This window comes from Panulirus ornatus, chromosome 66 (assembly GCF_036320965.1).
Source record: "Panulirus ornatus isolate Po-2019 chromosome 66, ASM3632096v1, whole genome shotgun sequence".
Lineage (NCBI taxonomy): Eukaryota > Metazoa > Arthropoda > Malacostraca > Decapoda > Palinuridae > Panulirus > Panulirus ornatus.
The window spans coordinates 2,501,447-2,524,627 of NC_092289.1; the positions used below are offsets into that span (position 1 = coordinate 2,501,447).

General features: G+C 44.8%; 1 protein-coding gene across 4 annotated transcripts in view; it reads left to right on the forward strand.

Moving 5' to 3' along the window:
• Positions 1-23,181, forward strand: part of Exn (Ephexin) — a 297,401-nt gene that overhangs the window by 150,772 nt on the left and 123,448 nt on the right. For 2 of the 4 annotated variants that reach the window (XM_071658651.1, XM_071658654.1), the window contains exons 1-4: positions 558-693; positions 3,658-9,048; positions 9,468-9,623; positions 11,040-11,229. In XM_071658651.1, coding sequence (XP_071514752.1) covers positions 669-693; positions 3,658-9,048; positions 9,468-9,623; positions 11,040-11,229 — 5,762 coding nt within the window. In that variant the 5' untranslated portion in view covers positions 558-668. Of the gene's footprint in view, positions 1-557; positions 694-3,657; positions 9,049-9,467; positions 9,624-11,039; positions 11,230-23,181 lie in introns of those variants that run through there. The other 2 variants (XM_071658652.1, XM_071658653.1) reach the window with 1 other exon arrangement.

Genomic DNA, 23,181 nt, shown 5'->3' on the forward strand with positions numbered 1-23,181 from the left:
GCAAGTCTGTATCACTCTTACTCGTCTGTATTCCTCAGGAGTCGCTTTGCACGCTTTGCATACGGCAGATCCCTGTGTTTCACTGGTAGATGCATGAATTCCTCATTTCACTGCCAGTGGCTCGGCGAGATGCAGTGCAGCACTGTCGTGTGTGCTTCAGCCTCGTGAGTACAGGTATTTGGAAGATGTTCACAGCCTTGCGGTGCATAGTAAACACTCATTTATCATTTTTTCTGTTTACATTTCAATTAATTATGACGTTTATCTGAATGAAGAACATACAAGGCGCCCAAGAAGCGTTTTATAATATTGTAGTATTATTATATTCCTGTAATGTCAGTTTGGGGTTTTGAAAGCTGGTGTGGTCCAGGAAATTTCTCATTTTGACCATTCACGTGACACCATCCCCTCACATGCAGGCGACGGAGCGCCTCAGAAGAAAGTTATGCCTTCCGCCCGGCAGCGTAAGAGTGAAAGTCACCTGCTAATGACGGTTGGGTTAGTGACGCGGCTTCCCGCTAGGGGGGATCGAGCCGCCGCTTGGCGGGCTCAGCAGTGTCTCTCTGGCGACTGTGCGATTGGGATGTGTCATATCGTTCTTCATTATTGTCAGGAATGTGCGCGTTGCACCTTCCCCATACCAGTCAAAAGTTCAAGGCTTGTTAAAGATGAACTTGACAATTGTGCGACCAGGTTAGTATGAACTACCGCGAAAAAATCGCTCGTGGATAGATTTGTTTGTGAAAAAATGGATGAAAATGAGCCATATATTATAGTGAGTACTTTTCAATTAATGTTTTCTTTAGTAAAAGGAAGCCATGTGGGCGTATGTATACGCGCGTGAGTATGTGAGCACTTTGTGATCACCGTCTGTGTTATGGAGAGTTTGACACTCATGTTGCATGAAGTGGAGAGAGAGAGAGAGAGAGAGAGAGAGAGAGAGAGAGAGAGAGAGAGAGAGAGAGAGAGAGAGAGAGAGAGAGAGAGAGATGAAAAGATGAAGTAGAAGAGGCTGTGAGGTCGCATGGCCTGAATATTCAGGAGGGTGAGAGGCATGCGCGGGATGGAATTGATAGGGAGTGAGATGGTATACGGTGGGCGACGTGCCCTGTTTGAGCTGAACTAGAGCATATGAAGGTGTGAGGGAACACCTCGGACAAGATTTTGTATGGACTATCTGTGGATGGTGGACACTAGCTGCGTTACAATATATATATATATATATATATATATATATATATATATATATATATATATATATATATATATATATATATATATATATAAGTAAAATAACTTTCGTGAAGAAGTATTAAGGCTAGAACCACATTTCTTGGGAACATGAGGATTTGACATCAGAAACAGAGAACCGAGTGATACATACATACGTCTGAGATGTTCCCTTGACACGACCTCACCCGTTACGTGACCTGCCATGTCACCTTGCGCTGTTGCCATTTAACATGATAAGATGTAGTGAGGTTAAGAAATATGTAGAACTGGCTACAGGCTTAGGAAGAGTTGGTGGGGGTCTGTCAACTCTTTTGTAGCAGGGTAAGGTGACATGTTGGGTAACAGGTAAGGTTTTCATAGGAGGATTTCATATATATATATATATATATATATATATATATATATATATATATATATATATATATATATATATATATAGAGAGAGAGAGAGAGAGAGAGAGAGAGAGAGAGGGTACTTGTTCGCCGTTTTCGGCGTAGGTAGGTAGCGCCAGGATCACACGATGAACTTCCTCATTCGTCCACGTCCATTCTCAGTCACGGATATTGCGCCTAAAACCCAGCCCTCTACCCACAAGCCGTACCCACAGCTCTCTATGTGCCGTGCGTGGAGGGAGGTCTTCACTGCCGGGGCTCCATCTCTCAAGTTTACTGTCACGCAAAATTTTTGATTTGTAAGGTGTCAGCATTCTCAGTTTCGCCTGATGAGTTGATCCATAAATTCATTTCTCTGATGTGTATATATGTATATATATATATATATATATATATATATATATATATATATATATATTTTTTTTTTTTTTTTTTTTTTTTTTTTTTAAACTATTCGCCATTTCCCGCATTAGCGAGGTAGCGCTAAGAACAGAGGACTGGGCCTTTTTTGGAATATCCTCACCTGGCCCCCCTCTGTTCCTTTTTTGGAAAATTTAAAAAAAAAAAAACGAGAGGGGAGGAATTCCAGCCCCCCGCTCCCTCCCCTTTTAGTCGCCTTCTACGACACGCAGGGAATACGTGGGAAGTATTCTTAAACCCCTATCCCCAGGGATATATATATATATATATATATATATATATATATATATATATATATATATATATATATATTCCTATCAGTCCACGGGGGAAAATGAAACACGATAAGTTCCCAAGTGCGTTTTCGTGTAATAATCACATCATCAGGGGAGACATAAGAGAGAAATATAAGTCTCTAGCTTCCTTTCATGTTATGGGACTCCGGTCATTCTGTCTTCGCTTATTGTGAGGAGTTGTTGACTTCAAACTGGATCACAAATGTAAGTGGTCGTGTTCTAGGCAGATGTCATCCCCCCACGTGACTCATCACTTGGTTAGTTTGACGTTTTGGCGTAGCGGTGAGTGTGCGAGTCTGGTCGGTTGGTATATGCTGATGTCGCGGCTTTAGTAGCAGACACCAGAGGGCAGTTGCAGAGCCTGGCAATAGAGTATAGGAAAGTGTGTGAACAGAATTGAGAGTTGATGGGAGAAAACGTAAGATGATGAGGTACAGTAGAGAGGTGAGGCAGGATGGTCTGAGTGTGAGTTTAAGTAGAGGTGACTTAGAGAAACTGCAGTGTTGTAGGCACCTAGGAGTGATTGCCCTGGTGGATGGAATCGTCGGGGAAGAGACCAGTATAGGGTGAGAGAGAGAGAGAGAGAGAGAGAGAGAGAGAGAGAGAGAGAGAGAGAGAGAGAGAGAGAGGTGGGGTCGTCCATACGTTAAGAAGTGTGTGGGAAGCGAGTTCATCTCTAAGGCCAATAGATGAGTGGGTCTGAGGTTTTTGATACTCTTGTCAGTGATGCGTGGGCCTTGAGTGCAGAGGAAAGGGAGAGGGTGGATATGTTTGATATCAAGATTCTTCAGGACAACATTATGGCATGAGGTGAGTTTCTCGAGTAAAAAGCGGCACTGTCGCAGTGTGGTAGAAAGAGCCATCCTGGTTGAATGGAGGTTCAGACACACGGAGAGGATGAGTGAAGAGAGCCACACACACACACACACACACAGATCTGCGAGTAGGAAGCTGAGGTAGGAAAGGAGTGGGACTGAGCGAGAAGTGAGGGAGGGATGGAAAGAATTGGAGTAATGTGGTGTAAGGGGGTCGATGATGCGTTAATAGAATAATCAGGGCAAACCGTGGAGTAATTTGTGGGGGGTTGGCTGTGGATGGTATAGGCTTTGCTCTTGTTAATGTTATACGTTACAGCTACAGAGTGGGTGGGTGTGAATGAGGCCATTATACATACGTTCCTGGAAAAGACAGGCGATCAGGTACTGAGATATTTAAAGCCCCTTTTTTTTCATTTTTTAAAAGCCATTGGTAAATCATGATGATTCATTGTGTAGTTTGTTTCCTGTGTTGTCTGACTGAATGTTGTGTGTTGCAGAGAACGATCATGGGCGGCGGAGAGTGAGGCCTCGCACGGCACCGCCCCCACCCCCTCTCCACCACGTCACCTCTACCACACCCCTACGCTGGCCGACCCTCTCCCCTGGGGCCGCCATGTCAGCCACCAGTCGCAAGAAGAACCCAAGGGTCCCCAAGGTGTTCTCCAGGATATCCAGCGACTCCAAGACCTCCAAGAGCCATGGAGAGTCCGACGCGGGGGAGGTTCCGAGGCCGGCCGACGGTGCGACGACCGAAGCCGCCGGCGCCGCCGCCACCACCACGACGAGCCCTAAGGTTAAGAAGGGCAAGAGGGGCCTCATGCCTTACCTCCTGGGGCACAAGAGTTCGAAGAAAAGTGAAAAGGAAAAAGAAAAGGTCAAGAAAGACCAGAGCGAGGGGACTAGTGAGTCTGCCACCTCCAACACCACCGCCGACCACGCTGAAAGTCAGCCTCAAGGACCCTCCCCAGTGGTAGAAGCTCCCCAAGTGGTTACCAAAGAAAGAGAGGCAGCCGCGCTGCCCTCCAAAGACCCGAGTGAAAGTGTCTGTGTTGTTACCGATGTGAGTAGTGATGTGACGGCGACAGGTAGTGCGGTTACGGACGCGAGTGTCGAGACCGAAGACAGTATTGGTGTAGGCGAGTCGGGCCAGTGTGGCGGTGGTGTTGGTTCCGTGAACTTCAGGACGTACGCGCGCTTGCACTCCCCGCGGGACGTCAAGTACGAATCGCCACTGAAGAAAACTCAGACATACCAAAAATCCTTCCTCCACAACCGCTACGGCCCGGGCGGTGCTGTGGAGACGCTGCCGGGGAGACTCAGCCACCCATACTGTGACCCGAACTCCACCGTGGCCAATGTGTCAGCATTCCGATCGTACACACTGCAGCCCTCCGTACTGCCGGTGGCTGCCCTCCGCTCTCAAACCTTACAGCATGCCATGGCTCCCCCGTCTACCACCCGGTCCCAGACCCTTCAGCCCTCTGTGGCACCCATACCTGCCTTCCGTTACCACACGTTAGAGCCCTCCGCGCGCGCCCCGCTGGACCTCTCCGAGCGAACTTTGCTGCAGAACGCGCCGCTCTGCCCGCAGGGCAAGTCCAGCACCCTTGACACCGTTCGGGCCAGATTCCAGAACCACGTAAATAATCTCACTTACGAGGGATTTGACTTCACAACCAGCGAACAGAGTCCTGGTATGGATACCAGTAGCCCTACCCAGAATAGCTGGTGTTTGGGAGGGAGGGGCTTCTCCTCGCCCTTCTCCAGGTTCACGCTAGACGCCAGTGACGCTGGGAGCGGTGGCGAAAGAGAGAAGGACAAGAAACTCACCAGAAGCGTCTCTGCGGAGTCCAAGTGCGCTGCGAAAAGCGGGGTGAAAAAGATCCTACTTCAGAATCGCATCAAGGAGGACTCGGGGTTAGACCTGGCCCCAGACAAGAACCCCCTGATGTGTGGTCATCGTGCTGGGACGACGACTAAAGTAGAACCCATGAGCAAGAACCTGGACTCCATCACGATAAGCTCGAACAAGTACGTGAAAGCAAAGCTGAACATCACTGTGGTGAAGACGCCAGAGCTCACCAGGAGAGGCAGGCTTGGCTCCTCCAGGTTCACCCGCACGGGCATCAAGTCGTCCTTCAGAGCATCCCAGAGGAAGAGGAGAGACACAGCCAGTCCGTCGTCCTCCACGTCTTCCTCGCTCTCCACATCAACGTCCTCCCTAGCCCTACCATCCTCTCCGGTGACGAACACTTCCATGACACTGGATGACAAATTCATCCCCGAGTATGCCAAAGTAAACAAGAGAAAGAATTCCAAGCCAGACATAGTGAAGGAGGAAGATTTGGACGACTTGCCCACACAGTCCCACGTCCATGAATCCCCAGTGGAGAAAGCCCCTGTTGTGAAGAAGATCGAGGCCGCTGCGTACAAGGCGAGGAAGGATTCCGAACCCTCACTCAAGGTGAATCCAGTCAAGAGGTCGGAGAGCTTCAAGACTGGGCCGCGGATAGGCCGGAGAAGCAGCCTGACTTTCGCCTCGAGAGCGAAGATGATGGAAGGCGAAAGCTTCGTGAAGAGCCAGGCTGTCAAGCTCCGGAGGAAGGACTCTAAGAATGGGAGATTAGATTTGAAGAATGCTCGAAAAGCCGAGTATAGATTAAGCGTAACCATTAAGCCAAGCACTGTGGCGACATTAGCAAATAAATTCAACACAATCATCTCCCAAAACCAAGCAGGGAATCCAATCGCAAAATCTGAACTGCCTTTTAGTCACGTCGCTGTTCACAAGACGCGGGTTACCACGAGCCCAAGAGCAAGCACTAGGTTTAAGAACAGAACAAAGTTAGGACGGATTGATCCAAACAACAAGGAGAATAAATCAGAAGGCGCTCCCGTTATGAACGAGAAGAGCAAGAAGGAGGAGAAGAACAGAGAGGAACGCAGAGGAGACCTAACTATTTCCAATGTCAGGAAAAGTAACAAAAAAGATGCCTCAGCCTCGTCCAAAAAGCCGTCCATTCCAAAGAACAGTCCCACACTTGAAAAACTGGGCGACAACAAGACGGACGAGGAGAAGGTGTGTGAGAAGATCAAGACGGCTCTGTCCTCTGGGAAGTTTAAGGGCGAGACAGATGATTCTGAGGACGATGTCGTTGACAACGATGGCGAGTCAACGGATGAAGAGAAATACAGAAGTCGGCTGCCCTCGCCGTGTCCTCCTGCGACGACGCCAAGAGATAATAGTTTAGAGGATGGGTCGTCTCAAATGAACCGAGACGTTTATTCCTCTGTGGGCGATTGTGTTCCAGTTTCTAGTGGCGCTACCACCTCTAACTCCACGATACCAAAGAGAACTAATTCACTCGAAAACCACCACAGAAACAGTGCAACAGCGACTTCGGAGAAACCGCCTCATCAGCTCCTGGATAATGACCTGGTGTTGCCTCTGCCCGAGAGGCACGGCAAGTCTGACTCCATGGATTCTGGCATCTCGACAGAAGGAGATCGGCTCTCGGGGGCAGGGTCTCCCAACCTTCATGGTAACTCCTTCACCACCTCTTCCCTGCCAGACTACCATCACTCACCAGTGACAGAAAATTCCTCGATCGAGACCGTCATATCAACAGACACTTTCCAGAGTGAGGATAGTGCCGTGGCTCTCAAGGCCGTTGAGAGTGTGTCGCTTGAACCAGGAACAAGCATTGAGGATTTTGAGGAGAAAGACAAAGAGCAGGAAAAGGCATCCAGTAGGCTGTGTTCAGAGCAAGAGGAGAAGAATGCTGCCGACGTCTTGGAAACGGAAGAGAAAGGAATTGTTGACCTTTTGGAGTCCGAGAGCAAAAGCGTTGCCAGTACGACAGAATCCGAAATCCAAGTTCTTGATAAATGTAGAGATAAAGTCATAGCCAGTGTTGCAGAAGCTGAGGAGGGAAGTGTGGCAGCCGCGTGTGTCAGAGATCCCGAGGACAAAACTGAAGATGAGTTGGATGAGAAGAACATCGAGGCTGATTCCAGGTCTGTTAGCAGCAGCGTTCTCGACGACACTCACTCGGAAGTCAGTTCAGTGTGTTCCGACGCCAAATCCAAGAGGACTGGCAAGGCACATGAAAGCCGGATTTACACTGCTGTCAAGACTGCAGTGAAAAATACCGTCAAGAAGACCAAAGAGAAGGATGCAGAGCGCAAGGAAGAACGGGAGAGAGAAAGAAGAAACAGATCTCCGTCGGCTGATCGAGAGAAGTGGTATAGACGAGGCAGGTCGAGAGAGAGAGGGAGGGACAAGAAGAAGGATGATAAAGACCAAGGTACGAACGACGAAGAGAAAGTGACAGGAGAAGACGGGGATGGTGACGATAAAAGTGAGTCTCCCAAGAAGGAGGGTAAAGAGAGAGAAGGCAGTACCTACGAGAGGTTCATTCTCAAGAAACTCCGAGAGAAGAGCCAAGAGCGGAAGAGAAACAGAGAAAAGGCCAAGGAGGAGGATAAGAAGAAGGAGGAGGAGAAGAAGAATTCAGAGGAGTCCAAGAAGGAAGGGAAGAATAAGAAGAAAGAAGATAAGGAGGATGTTGCGTATGGCAAGTGGAGTATACGATCGAGATCGCGCAGTAGAGACCGAAAGAAACACAAAGACAAAGTTCTGGAACAGATCGTGCAAGAGGAGGCCGAGGCAGCAAGGGAAGCCCAGGAGTTGGCAGCAGCGGAGGCCAAGGACTCTCCCAAGGGCCTCCAGTCTCTCGCTCAGGGTCTGCCCAACAGCAGTCTCACTCTGCCTCACACCTTGAGGGAGAAATCGGAGAGCAGGGTGTTCACCTTTGATACAGATAGTATTTATGACAGACCACAAACTCCAGAAACTCTGACGTATACGATGAAGTCGATGACTTTACCGCCTCCACCAAAGACTCCCATTCCTTCACCTCCCTCGTCCGCCACCACGCCGTTACCACCCCCTCCTAAGACGCCCATTCCTGCCCTCCCCACGGAGTCGATTTCAGACGCTGCACCCGAGCTGAAGGAAGCCTCCAACATGTCGCCAGTCTCGGACAGGTCCAATGGCGATAGTGACAGCAGTAACGAGACGGAGAATATTTATGAAAACCTCTACGCCCCGAATCTCGAGAAACTCCAACGAAATCGAGAGAAACTGAAAGGACGAGGCATCAGGCCCAACTCCTCGTTCCTCTGGAGCGACGGAGGCCAGGCACCAGCGTCTTCAGACGTTTCAGATATGAGAGAAATGATTCCAGAAGAAGCGGAGCCTGAGCGCTCGCCCTTTACGCGACTGATTGGCGTGAGACCTTACGGTCGAATGGACAGGTATGGGAAGATAATGCCATCCAGCAAGGTCAAGGACATGACCCCTGAGGGACACAACTATGCTGAGCTACAGCAGGGGACTGAGGACACCCAGACTCTAGCCTATGATGACATTGCCGCCGTCAGCGCTGTCAGCTACGACGACATAAGGGCCCCGTCATCCTGCGGCTACGATGATATTCGAGCGCCCTCTACGGTCGGCTATGACACGATCAGGCCTCCCTCAGAAGGTTACGACCCCGTCAATCCCCCGCGCTCAGACTCGAGCCAGTACGACGACTGCGACGGCGGGGTTGTGACGGCCCAGTTCGCCGTGGTGATGGAGGATCAGCTGGACTCCATCAGCTACATGTACGACGAGATATCGATGTACAACGCCTCGCAGAACTCGCATTCCTACGAGCCTGTGTACCCGCCAGGGGTCTCCTCGCCGGGCCGGCCCCTCGTCAGCAGCATAGAGGAAGTGCCTGAGACGGAGGGCCTTGCACCCGCCGCCGTCCTGGAGCCAACAGAAGCCCTTGATAACGATAAGGACGCGCGTGAGGACGGCTCCTCCGACGGTAGCCAAGGTGGGTTCCTGATGTGTGTTTGTGTTGCGTCTTGGAAGTATTCTAATGCCAAGTTTCAGCCAATGATCGATCGTCTTCGTGAGTTAGGGCTGCCCTGGTGGGCGTCTCGTAGGCCACAGTGTGTTGTCAAGAGTTAAGAGAGGCCTTCGGGAGGGAATTTTAAACACGCATTTGTGAAAGGTCTTGAAAAGCCTTTTCCTGTCGTGTGGAAAAGTTCTGAATCCTTTTACTTTCATCATTAAATTTTCTTATAGATAAAAACATTCATTAAAATTGCATCATTTCAGAAATAGAGAATTTGGTTTTCTTCTAACATCTACTAGTCGTGAGGATAAATAGACTTGGTATTGTACTCATGCATTGTTTTGAGTTCGATGTTGTAAGTGCCACCTTCAATTGTATTGTATACCTTTTGACAGATGACTCTGAGGATGGCGTTCACGAAGTGTTTTCTTATAAACTGACCCGTATTGGAGGAACTATAGAATCCACTTTGCCTCTCCAAGCCACCACTTTGCCAACAACCCCCACAACACCCAGTACTCCGGGGTCGACAACCCTCACAAGGGTTTATGGTGAGTTGTGATATCTGATTTCTTCAGTCCAGTCCTTTAGATGGTCTCTGGCTGATTGTATCTTAAGGACTATAGTATCTGAAGCACTTTAATGTCTCAAACACCTTGACATTTATTGTTGACAGAGTGTTAAACTTGATTTATTATAGCAATCCCAGATGTATATAGGATTTTAACAGATGCTCTTAAAGGAATCCCAGACGTATGTAGGATTTTAATGGATGCTCTTATAGCAATCCCAGATGTATATTGGATTTTAACAGACACTCTCATAACAATCCCAGATGTATATAGGATGTTAAGGTGACCAGTTCTCCACCTGACTTTTCTCTCTTCCTATTGCTTACCGAGCCGATGATAAGTGGCTACAGGCACACACACACACACACACACACACACACACACACACACACACACACACACACACACACACACACACACAGTGTTTCAGTGCAGTAACTCCAAGCACAAGATTCCTCCCCTCCTAGTCTCGTGTAGTTGATGCTTGTAGATGGTTATGGCTTCGTAATGACGCTGATAATTAGGTTTTATTCATTTGATTCAGCACAGTATAGTGTATAACTGTTCTAAAGCATGGGAAATGTGTTGAAACAGCATTTCCAACATAACCTCATTTTCATTTCAATGTAATCCATGAGATACCGTTAGATTCCATTTAAACGTATGCTTAATTCATAACTTACCTTTACATTCCATTCAGATGTATACTTAATATAATCCATAACTTACCTTTAGATTCCATTCAGATGTATACTTAATATAATCCATAAGTTACCTTTAGATTCCATTTAAATGTATATTAATGTAATTCATAAGTTACCTTTAGATTCCATTTAAATGTATACTTAATATATTCCATAACTTACCTTTAGATTCCATTGAAATGTATACTTAATATAATCCATAACTTACCTTTGGGTTCCATTTAAATGTATATTAACATAATCCATAACTTACCTTTTGATTCCATTTCAATGTATACTTAATATAATCCATAACATACCTGTGGATTCCATTTCAATGTATACTTAATATAATCCATAACTTACCGTTGGATTCCATTGAAATGTATACTTAATATAATCCATAACTTACCTTTGGGTTCCATATAAATGTATACTTATAATCCATAGCTTACCTTTAGATTCCATTGAAATGTATACTTAATATAATCCATAACTTACCTTTAGATTCCATTGAAATGTATTCTTAATATAATCCATAACATATCTTTGGATTCCATTGAAATGTATACTTGATATAATCCATAACTTACGTTTAGATTCCATTTAAATGTATACTTAATATAATCCATAACTTACCTTTGAATTACACTTCAATGTATACTTGTGCTATACCTGTGCTACTTCTGTTCTTATCTGTTATCGTGCACAGGAGCTCCCGTCCCCCCTCTGACCCTGGTGGGGGGAGAGTCTGTGCTCCTGCCTGGGGAGGGGGCGCCTTCTCCCTCACTCTCCCCAACGGAAGGGAAGAGCGAGACCTCAGACGAGTGGATGGACGTGAGCGACACGGAGACGGACACCAGCGTGGGCGCCCCCATCAGCATCACCACACAGATCCCACTGTGAGTATGGTCTTCGGACACACACACACACACACACACACACACACACACACACACACACACACACACACACACACACACACAGAAAGAGAGAGAGAGAGAGAGAGAGAGAGAGAGAGAGAGAGAGAGAGAGAGAGAGAGAGAGAGAGAGATAAAGTACCTGTCTTTTTTGAAGAGAAGTTGAGAGAAACGGAGTTTTCAAGTGTCCCCTTTTTTTTAAGTGAGGTGTAGAGATATAGTGTGCCTTTTTTAAAGTTGTCCTTAAAGTTGCCAAGTGTACCCTTTTTAAGTGAGGTTTAGAGATACAGTGTGCCCTTTTTGAAAAAGGCTTTTCCTTGATTAGGGCAAGTTTCTTAGAGTAACATTGTTATGCAAACATCACATAAAAACAACATTTTCTTTTGTCATTCGATGTATTTGTCTTAAAGGTACATTGCTTGTCTCTCATCTCCCCTACAGACCATGATGTATCTTATGGCATTTCCTGTTCCAATTCTCTTGTCTCCCCCCGTATAGCACAGTCCTGTTTCGTATCTTCTGGCAATAAGATCCTGTTTTCTTTCCTTCACACATTTTCTTTTATTTTTTTTTTTTTTTTTTTTTTTAACAGACGAAAGAAATGGCCCAACCCCCATACACACGTACATACACACGTCCACACACGCAAATATACATACCTACACAGCTTTCCATGGTTTACCCCAGACGCTTCACATGCCTTGATTCAATCCACTGACAGCACGTCAACCCCTGTATACCACATCGCTCCAATTCACTCTATTCCTTGCCCTCCTTTCACCCTCCTGCATGTTCAGGCCCCGATCACACAAAATCTTTTTCACTCCATCTTTCCACCTCCAATTTGGTCTCCCTCTTCTCCTCGTTCCCTCCACCTCCGACACATATATCCTCTTGGTCAATCTTTCCTCACTCATTCTCTCCATGTGCCCAAACCATTTCAAAACACCCTCTTCTGCTCTCTCAACCACGCTCTTTTTATTTCCACACATCTCTCTTACCCTTACGTTACTTACTCGATCAAACCACCTCACACCACACATTGTCCTCAAACATCTCATTTCCAGCACATCCATCCTCCTGCGCACAACTCTATCCATAGCCCACGCCTCGCAACCATACAACATTGTTGGAACCACTATTCCTTCAAACATACCCATTTTTGCTTTCCGAGATAATGTTCTCGACTTCCACACATTTTTCAAGGCTCCCAAAATTTTCGCCCCCTCCCCCACCCTATGATCCACTTCCGCTTCCATGGTTCCATCCGCTGACAGATCCACTCCCAGATATCTAAAACACTTCACTTCCTCCAGTTTTTCTCCATTCAAACTCACCTCCCAATTGACTTGACCCTCAACCCTACTGTACCTAATAACCTTGCTCTTATTCACATTTACTCTTAACTTTCTTCTTCCACACACTTTACCAAACTCAGTCACCAGCTTCTGCAGTTTCTCACATGAATCAGCCACCAGCGCTGTATCATCAGCGCACAACAACTGACTCACTTCCCAAGCTCTCTCATCCCCAACAGACTTCATACTTGCCCCTCTTTCCAGGACTCTTGCATTTACCTCCCTAACAACCCCATCCATAAACAAATTAAACAACCATGGAGACATCACACACCCCTGCCGCAAACCTACATTCACTGAGAACCAATCACTTTCCTCTCTTCCTACACGTACACATGCCTTACATCCTCGATAAAAACTTTTCACTGCTTCTAACAACTTGCCTCCCACACCATATATTCTTAATACCTTCCACAGAGCATCTCTATCAACTCTATCATATCAGCTGGACTCCACAAGCGATGGCTGTAGGTCCAAGACTTGTAAGGTGATATCTAGATACAGTATGTTGGTCACACTCATATAAGTGTGATCTGTGATGTGTTAGTACAGATACGTTCTCCAGAACATATTCTTAGCATTTTTGTTTCTCCTCGAAATCTGTTAGGAAATATATTATGATTGTTTTAAAGAAATCTATGTAGTGTGAGTGCAAAGCATACATGATAGTATTTATTTCAGAGTATGAGAAACATTAAACCCCCTTAGTTAACCTTAATTGCCCGTTTTGATTTCTAAATATCTGAGAAATTTTGAGTTTAAAAAGTTCTCTGCTGTGATCAAGATTTGATATAACTGGGAATGACATAGAAAGCTTAATTAGGCAAAAATCATTTAAATAAATGATGGTATCTTAGTCCAGTCAGTGCTCCTTCCGTGCAGATAAATTACGTCACGAAAAAAAGAGCATTTTTAAAGTCACGCTAAAGAGGTTTGAAACCTTTTCTTTTGAGTTGAAAGACAATGTTGCCAGTGTATAACACTGTGGCTCCGGTATTAAGGTGGGCCTTCGCTCCTCCCATCTGTACACGGCTTGAATTCCTCATCCTCGACATAGACACAACAAATACGTAGGGAGGGTTCATGCCTTTTCTAAAGTCCCCGTCTGCAATGCCGACGTAGAATGAGACGGTAAAGTTAAGATTCTCTTGAAATATTCACTTATGATTTTACTGTAAAGTTAAGATTGTGAAATATTCACATAATTTTATTGTAAAGTTAAGATTGTATTGAAATATTCACTTATGATTTTATTCAGAAGTACCCATAAATATTCCTGTTTTATCGTCACTAAAGTGTAGACCTTGGGGTGAAAACGGACTGTGGGTTGACTAGTGTTTACCTCTGAATCTGTTCATGATAACTTTCTGTTCAACTACAACTTCCTCCTGACAACACATATGGAGGTTTTGTTATTGTTGTCATGGTAAGGTATATCTGGTTCATATTTTGCCCATATTAACCTAAGAGCTAGCAGCTCCCCGAGCTGGTATGCCCATGTCACTGTCACTAATTTTTGACCTGGTTGAGGTCAAGACTTGTACCATTTCATGTTTTATACGAAACTTCTGTCCCGAAGTAACTACTGAATGTAGCACTCTCGTGATAAAGACGTAACGCCTCTGTAAATGTTGATGTATAAAGGTCATTGTGTCCATCGGTGGTATACAGTGCTATTTGCACTGTGAGGGGAGGAGTGGTATACTTAATGAGGTGCTTTGAGATGGACTACATCCTGTTAAATTCGTGGGTCCAGGGATGAACATTGCTAGGTAAAATGTGGAGGAAAATTGCAGCAGTTGCACTTTTTGCTTTTCAGTTCGTGTGAGCTCTGGAGTATAGGCGAACACACACACACACACACACACACACACACACACACACACACTGTACATCAGGATGCCCTTTTTATTCTTGGGATTGCGTTTCTCAGCGTGTTACCTTCGATGGAACGTAGTTACCCCCTTAAAACTAGCAAGTAAGCCTCCGTTTTCTGAGTCACTTTCCAGTTGGGTTTTACAAGAACGGAGTGTCCTGGATGATATATTAAGTCGTTTATTAATGTATTGATGTTTATCATATATTTAATTGTTTACATTTCCGGCCGCATTGATTTTTGACTGATTTTTACATATTATTGATATGGAAGTTTGGCAAAATGCCTGTATCATATGTCGTATATTGGAGTTGATAGGGTCCTACCATGGGGTACTGAGGTAAAGTCCGGACTAGTCGGTGTTGCTCTTCACGTCTGTGAAAAAAGTGTGTTTTATTCTTTTATATAAAGAAATGATGACGTCTTCGTGTCTTGCAAACCATGACTTTATAGTAGTTCTGCCTGGGAGGCTTAAGTGATCCCGGAGATACGAGGTTATTTGTTTTATTTAAAGGAATATATAGTATATAAAATATTAAGTGTTGTCGTATCCAAGAAACCACACTCTTTTGGAGATAACACGATTTTTTGCACCATTACAGTTGCTAGTAAACTTAAGAAAGAGGATTTCTTGCTCCTTGGCAGTATTCTTTTGACTTTCCTAACATACATCTCAAAGTCAATGTTTTCCTGATGATTATATACTTGCTCCTTGGGGTGAATATTCCTGTTCTCTTGTGTATTCTCCCTTAGTGTTAGTTAATGTTCCTTTTGATCTAGTGAATGTCCTGTGTGATATAGTAAGTGTTATGCTTGTTATTGTGAATGCTGTTTGATGTGGTGAATACTCTGCTTGCTATTGTGAATGCTGTTTGGTGTGAATATTCTGCTTGTTTTTGTGAATGCTGCTTGATATGGTGAATATTCTGCCTGTTATAGTGAATCTTCTGCTTGTTATTGTGAATGCTGTTTGATATGGTGAATATTCTGCTTGTTACAGTGAATGTTCGTAATAATAAATGTTTTCCATATAGTGCGTTGTGCTTGACGGGGAATTTTCTCTTTGTGCCAGCTCTTGATGTTGAAATTTCTGCTTGATTTGATGAATATCCTGCTACTGATATAATGGTTTGCTTGATTTAGTGAATATCCTGCTTCTACTTGCTTCATATGAGGCATGTCCTGCATCTGCTAGTTAACGTTTTCTTTGTGATGATGGTAAATAACTCTGCTTGTGATTGTGACTGTATAACTGGTTTTTTTTTCTTTGTCCCAAACTGTAGTTTGGGTCGCGCGCGCGCGCGCGTGTGTATGTGTGTGTGTGTGTGTGTGCACTAAGATGCCTGTGAACGATTGTGTACGGTCAATGGTGTCACTTGACCGGTATATGAGACATGGGCTGAACTGGTACACCAGATACTAAGTAGAAAGTTCGCTATATAGTTAACTTTCTAAGGGGGTCAAAGGCCATATATAGTGCAGTGGTTCTAAGTGGTTAGATTAGGTTAGGTTAGGTTATGTTAGTGGTCAAAATAAAAGGGCGTTCTTTAAGATCAAGAAAAATAATCTTCGAAATATAGAGAATTCTGAAAGGGAAAAAAAAAGAGTAGACAAGGGAAAGTAGACACCAATCTTTCTCGTATGCATTTAAATTTGCAAAAAAAAGTAAATAAATAAACAGATCCGTTACTGGACATATTTTCGCTACGTACCCGGAAAAGGTACTCAGCTTCACTGTACAGGAGTTGAAAAGTTGACAAAAGGGAGCGAGCGATGGTTGCGTGATGAAGGCGCTATGTGGGATGTTTCCTGTACGGATGTCACCTGCGCCGGCTTACTGCGCAGGTGTTGGATGATCGGGTCATCTGGCAGGGCAGAGAAAGGTCAGCGGAGGTAGATAAATGTGGGTTGGGGCGGATGAATCAGGCTCAGCTCGCGCGCCTGTCGCTAGAGAGAGAGAGAGAGAGAGAGAGAGAGAGAGAGAGAGAGAGAGAGAGAGAGAGAGAGAGAGAGAGAGAGAGGTAAACAAAGAGAGGAGGACCGACAATAGACACAGGCGGTATAGAAGGGAACATCATCTTCCTATTTGTATAATGACACATCCGGGGCCCCTCGCTAACCTAGAATGATCGACAGCAACAACCAGCCCTCCCTCCCTCATCCTCACCCAGGAAATAGTGTAGAGATAAGTCATATCCCCCGCGGGGCAGTGGGTAATGGGTAGGTTGAGGTGGTGGATGGACGTGCATGCGGAGGAGGGTGGCCGGCGCGGGTGAGGGAGGGAGAGCTAGGCTTGGCCGGCAGCTGTACCCCTTGGGTGGGTGGTAGGGTCGCGCGGGAGTGGGTTTTATATGTCAGGCTTCATAATACTGTTACCCAGATGGCCGCCGCCCTGGCGACGTATTAAGACGGTGACTTTAGAGACTGGTAACGCGAAGTTTGGACAGAGAAACTAGTAACACATAGCCGTAACGCTGAAACTTTCTGGTAATGCTGTAACAGTGAATTTAGTAACTTTTTTTTATTAAATTTTAAACTTTCTGATTATTGGTTGTCCTGACCGATAAATCAGGTAACGCAATATTGACTAAAACTTTTTAGTAACATAGATTTGGCAATAAAACTTTTTAACTCGTAGCCACGACCAAAACTTTCTGGTAACAGATGTGACAATGGATTTTTTTTTCTTAACTCGTAGCCATGATAGAACTTTCTGGTAACACGTAGTTCCGACTTTAAAACTTTCGTAACTCATGGAACCTAACAGTTAAACTTTCCTTTACTTATTTGTTCTGTAACAACGCTCAGGTAAATCGTAGCTCCAAAACAGTCAGGCCAGACACAGTTAAGGTTGATTGTCCGTTGTCTTCAAGACCAGTTAGTCATTACGAGTGTTGTGGAGCTGAAGGTGGAGGGAAACTACAGGCCATTATAACTGAAGGAGACAACAGACTGTCTCTCATCTTCCAGTCACTGTTGATCCAGCTTGAAGGGCGAATTTGCCGTGAAATAAGAGATTTCAATTTGAACAGAATAACGCTATACTTTTGATTGTTTCTTCACCGTAAGCGCTTGGGCTTATTTGATAATGAACGACTAAACGATATGGTGTTGATTTTTATATTTATTGTGTAAAACAAGTAAATTTTTCTTTGAAGAAGACAAGATGGAGTACAGTGAAGTCCCAGATGAGCTGAGAATGGTATTGTGGAAGTACGCCCCGCCGGGTAGGTGTTCCCCCGAGCATAGCGTAGTCAAAACCTTCCTGGTTGAGACGATCGGCAGTCACGTCTGTGGACATTGCTAGCATTTGCTAGTGGTTTACCTTGGCTATTATAGGAGGTATTCCTTGATGTAGAGTTTGCGCTCTATGTGTGTGTGTGTATGTTAGAGGATATTTTAAAGAATTATGGTTAGTAATTGGTGGTCTTTCATGATGGCGAACATGTGATCAACATACTTTATCGTAGCCTCATTAAACGTGTGGAAGATAATCTTAGATCGAGCCTTAGGGAGCAGTAACCACTTCGATGTATATCGTCCAGACAGGGTCTGGTTTACCGATAGTTGCCGGGGCTGCTGGTAAGAGAACTTTCTTCCCCCTCCGCTAAAAATAGTTAATAATAATCACGGTAAGAGTCTGCAAATTTCTTTGTCCGTAGTGTGTGTATGTGTGTGTGTTTGCGACTACGTTAGCTGGTGGCTCAGATTTACGAGCTTTCGCTTCTTTGTTAGCACTCTGTGTGTGTGTGTGGGGTTGGTCGTGTCTTTTACTGACTGCAGTTCATCTTTTCTTATTTTACACTTTTATTTGGATTCTAAGAGCTATTGGGGTTTATATTACCAGCAGCTGTTTTATACTTAAGTATGCTTGCGCCAAGTTGGGCTTAAATGGTAAAAGGGATTTGTTGTTTCTTAAGATCGCAAAACGGAAACACGTCTTAAGCATTCCTCGTACACCTTTTTTGTCCAGTCTTGTCTGTATTCCCTAAGTGTTTTGAGTTTTTGCTGGCAGACTGGCTGGGCATGGCCGCTCACCGACCAGACTTTTGATGTATATAGATTCCGGTGATCATACGTTGTGTCCACCCGCATATCAATAGAGCAGAGGACCTTTAAGTTTGCACGTACAGGGGGAAGTGGAATTAACATAGCCTGTGGTAACATAATATAGCGTATTGAAAAACGTAACATAACGTAGCGTGGTGGTTACAAACGCGTGAGTGTCTGGTAACATAACATAGCGCAGTGAAAAACGTAGCATAACATAGCTTGGTGGTTACAAACGCGTGTTATTCCAGTTCATGTTTGTTTCCCAGCTAGGCTAGGTGTGGTGACGGGCTTGCCTGACCGCGGGTCTCCACCGCCCTTGACTACAGACGCAACTTTCCTGTGTACAACCATCACGTACCAGTTATTTATGACAGTCCGTTGGTTCGTGTGTGTGTGTCTGTGTGGGTGTGTACCTGCGTGTCTGTCTCCGTGGAGGAAGGAACACCTCACGTACGTATGGCCGAGGCCAACGATCTTGTCTCACTTTCCACCAGTTCGTCGGAATTTCAATTCTCTTAGAAAGCGAATGGTGGGGTCGCCCAGTTCCACGTCTCAGTCGATCAGTAATTTGCTGTGAGAATTGATATTTGGAGCACCGTATCATAATGTCAGAGTGCCATACCCAAGGCGCGGGCGATGGCTGGAAACGTGTTTCCCCAGGGTCATGATCAAGACTTTTGGGATATCATGGTGATGGCAGAGACACACATTGAAATTAATCTTTGGGGTTGACTCTAACACGCGATCCAACCTCTCTCTCTCTCTCTCTCTCTCTCTCTCTCTCTCTCTCACACACACACACACACACACACACACACACATGTACGTATTCATAACCGAGTGATTTAGTAACATGAGCGCGATCCTTTTGAGTGGGGGGAGGGGGGTCGTTGAGTACCTGATAGTACAAGGTCGATTTTGAGAGGTAGACGTTCCCTCCGCACTAGATCAGTTCATCGACTGCGTGACTCAACCCGGTGTTCCTGTAAGACTACTACTGTAGCGGAAATTGCTCTAATGCTTGTGTGCTTTCATGATATATTCTGTATTTGTTTTCCTCTCCCTTTAGACATATATATGTAATGTATAGCGAAGATATAAACAAACTTACAGACAACGAATGTGCTAAACTATCTTGTTATGGTTGGTTATAACGTCTTGAGTTCGTCTGCTACGTTGACCCATAACAAACTCGTCTTATATTCATTTCGTTGCGCATTTGGTCATATAAGATGGATCTGTTAAAGGGGAAAGAAGAAGGAAAAAAATGAGCGGTCTCCATGAATCTTGTCTTATGACAGAGAAATCTATTGTGAAATGGAACAATGGATTCACGAGACAGACGCTCGGCGGCGGTAGCCAGGAGTGTGTGTTCGAACGCAGTGTGAGTCAGAGCAGCAGCAGGAGCAGCGGTGGTGGCGGGAGGCAGTTTTTTTCTCCAGCATCAACACTTTGCTGGGCCCAGTACTCATCAGTCCACCTCCAAACCCCGTGTAATGCTTGCCTCTCTGGTGCGTCTGCGTATCCGTATTTACATTACGTTGTACGGCAAGTCGTTACGTAACCGTAACATTGAAGTGTTCAGTCGGGAGATGTGATGTGTGTAATCGTAATTGACCACTGGTTTTTATGTGATACTGAAAAAGAAAGTATAGTACGAGTGATTGCTTGAAATAATTGTACATAAATGGTGCATATAAATGGTAGTTACGTTATAAGTGGATGTTGGTGACGGTTGGGCCGAGATTCAAGTCCGTTACATGTGGTTGGTTGGCAGCCTGTTGCGTTATGTACCGTTTATATGGACCTTATACACGATGGCTATAATCCACTCCTCGCGCAGGGGCTCATTTAAGCGGGATATCATGACTTCCCAAGTGGAATCTTTCATCAAGTGGTAAGTAGCGGGTTTACAGTGGTGGAAAGATTGCGACATTACAATCAGTAGGTTAAACAGGCAGTGGCTTTGGATTCTTGATAGTTTCGTCACCATCTTGTGAGGTGTTTGTGTTACACTTGAGCAATTGTTGTATGGATATAGCACTGTGTTTTTCCACACACACACACACACACACACACACACACACACACACACACACAGCTAGAAAAAGGGAACGATAAAGTTATAATAAGCTTTATGTATTAATGCGAACTGGCATAGAAAGACTGTAGGAGACGTATTTTAGGGAGAGTTCAAGGGAATCTTGAATAATGAATAAATTAGGCAGTTGATGCATAAATGTATATCATTTATTGATAAACACATTAAGGGTATTGTTACAACAGTTTATGGTTTATTAGCTAACGCAAGGATAAGAGACGGGTTCGTAACTCGAGTTTCAGAGAACATATACAAAGTAGATGAGACAGTTACATATGGTGCACCACTGTGGAATCCCAGTTTACAGGCATATAAACCAGTCTGAAATAATGTCTATAATGCAACCTGAACTGGCGGGGTGAAAATACGCACCAACCTTCCTTAAAAGGGAGGGGAGAAAAAAATGTAGTGGAAATGAAAGAGTGGGTCGTACACCTGGTATGGCTTTAAATAAAATTTAGAATATATATATATATATATATATATATATATATATATATATATATATATATATATATATATATATATATATAAACCACAGTCACAGTATAAGATATGAACCAGAAACCACAGGAAAAGAAAATTTGTGAACCATTTGAATATTACATTTTCAAAGCATCGACACGGTACGTATGAACGGTAGACGGACGGAGTGAGGTCATATCAGGTCATCCAGGGGTCGGCGGGTCCCACCTTACCTAACCCATGAGAAGCTTTTCACAGGTCAGAACCATCGTTAAGGTGTGACGTTGGACGTCCCCATGTGTGAAAGACTTGTAACAAACCGGTAAAAAAAAAAAAAATGGTTCTTATTCAAGATAGTTTAAATTCTTAAAGGTTGTGACCAGGAGCGTGTATTAAATTCTTAATAAGGATTGTGATAGTGTTTTTATCTTGGCCTGACTGGCAGAACTTGACTCAATACGCGTTTAAGATATTTACCGTTAGTAGCTGCTGGTGTATTGATGCCAAATTTTAACATATAGCTTCATTTTTGCCATCACTATATATTGAGGGAAAAACTGCCACCATTATAAATGCAAACTTTTTACTGAGATGTCAAATCCTGTTGAATCATAAGCACATTTAAAAAGATTCGATTTAAACTGTGAGCGTTTTCTCTGTGACCTGATCCACGGTTGATGGGTTAGGTCAGGTGGAGGTCTTCTAATCCCTGGGTGATGACCTGCTGTAACCTCACTGTGACCTTTCTCAAGTCAGGACTGACCTGCTGTAACCTCACTGTGACCTTTCTCAAGTCAGGACTAGGTAGGAAAAGCCAATGAGAGTCGTCTGCTGTGGTTGGTTGGTGTTGCACATGGCTGCACATTACGTTGTTTTGCTTGTTGACATCCGGCGCCATTTTGGCTACGCTCAGTCATGGGTGTCACTGGTATATTTCGAGGAGAATATTTTAGGATAATGACAATCTTGATGCTGGGGAGTCATTCTGTAGATTTGTTCACGTGTTTTGATAACTTTTATATCTCATTTTCCCTGATAGACTACTTACTATTGCCTTATTTTATGCCGTTTGAGGAACTGAGATGCTCCACTCATGCTCTGCAGCTGTTCTTGCTGTACGGATCGCCCGCCACTCAATGGTAATAGCGATGCGAAGGTTAATTGGTAAATTACAGGAGGGGGCGTGCTGTCAATGGCCGGAATTAAGCTCATGAGGTGGTCCGTGGAAACCACGTAATTGGTCTTTGGGTCTTTTATGTGGACGGAGGCCCTGGTTTTCGGTGGCGCTTGCCTGCATGACACTTCGCGTGGAAGTGGGCAAATGAGGCTTTAATTTCGTCTTTTACCTGGCGCTACCTTGCTCATGCGAGAACAACGAATAGGGGGGAAAAAGTTTTCTCATTCCACCCCAATTACGGTATTTTTCTTTACTTGTTCTTTCCTCTAGCGCGTTCCCAGATTTCCCTCGTATCTTATATTTATCTTTTTCCTTAACCTTATGTTTCGTTTTACGCTGTTACCGCCACAAAACATCTAACTGCATTATCCTTTTCCGTTCTCGTGACTCTTAGATTAGTCCTGCCTCGCGTGTGTGTGCGTTTTCTCTAATTCGTATCCGTTTTCTAGTTCGTTATATCACCCACTATCCCCCCTCCACCCTTACCCAGATGTCGCACACACAGAGCACCAGCTTGCCCCATGTGCTTCCCCTCTTGCCATCACTTACCTTGTAGCGCCCTCAGCCACGCCTCCACTTACCCTTTTTATCTCCAGTTTCATCCCTCCCATTCCGTCACCACCTTCACCTCCTCCCCGCCCGACACCGCCCTCCCCGCCCCACATTGCCCCACCCACCCCGGCTACTCCCCCATGAGGGGTCTGGGGGTTTGGCCACTTCTCGTAATTTCTCTTGTCGCTTGTCTGTCTGTCGTCACTCTTGTTTTCAACGTCACTTACACGCGTTGCAAGTTGTGGGGGTTAGGGAGGAGGCTGATATAAACCTATAAAACATTTTCTTTTTATTTGGAGAGTATTTCTTATATATGATAGACGCGTCACGCTCAGAAACATGTCCTAACCAC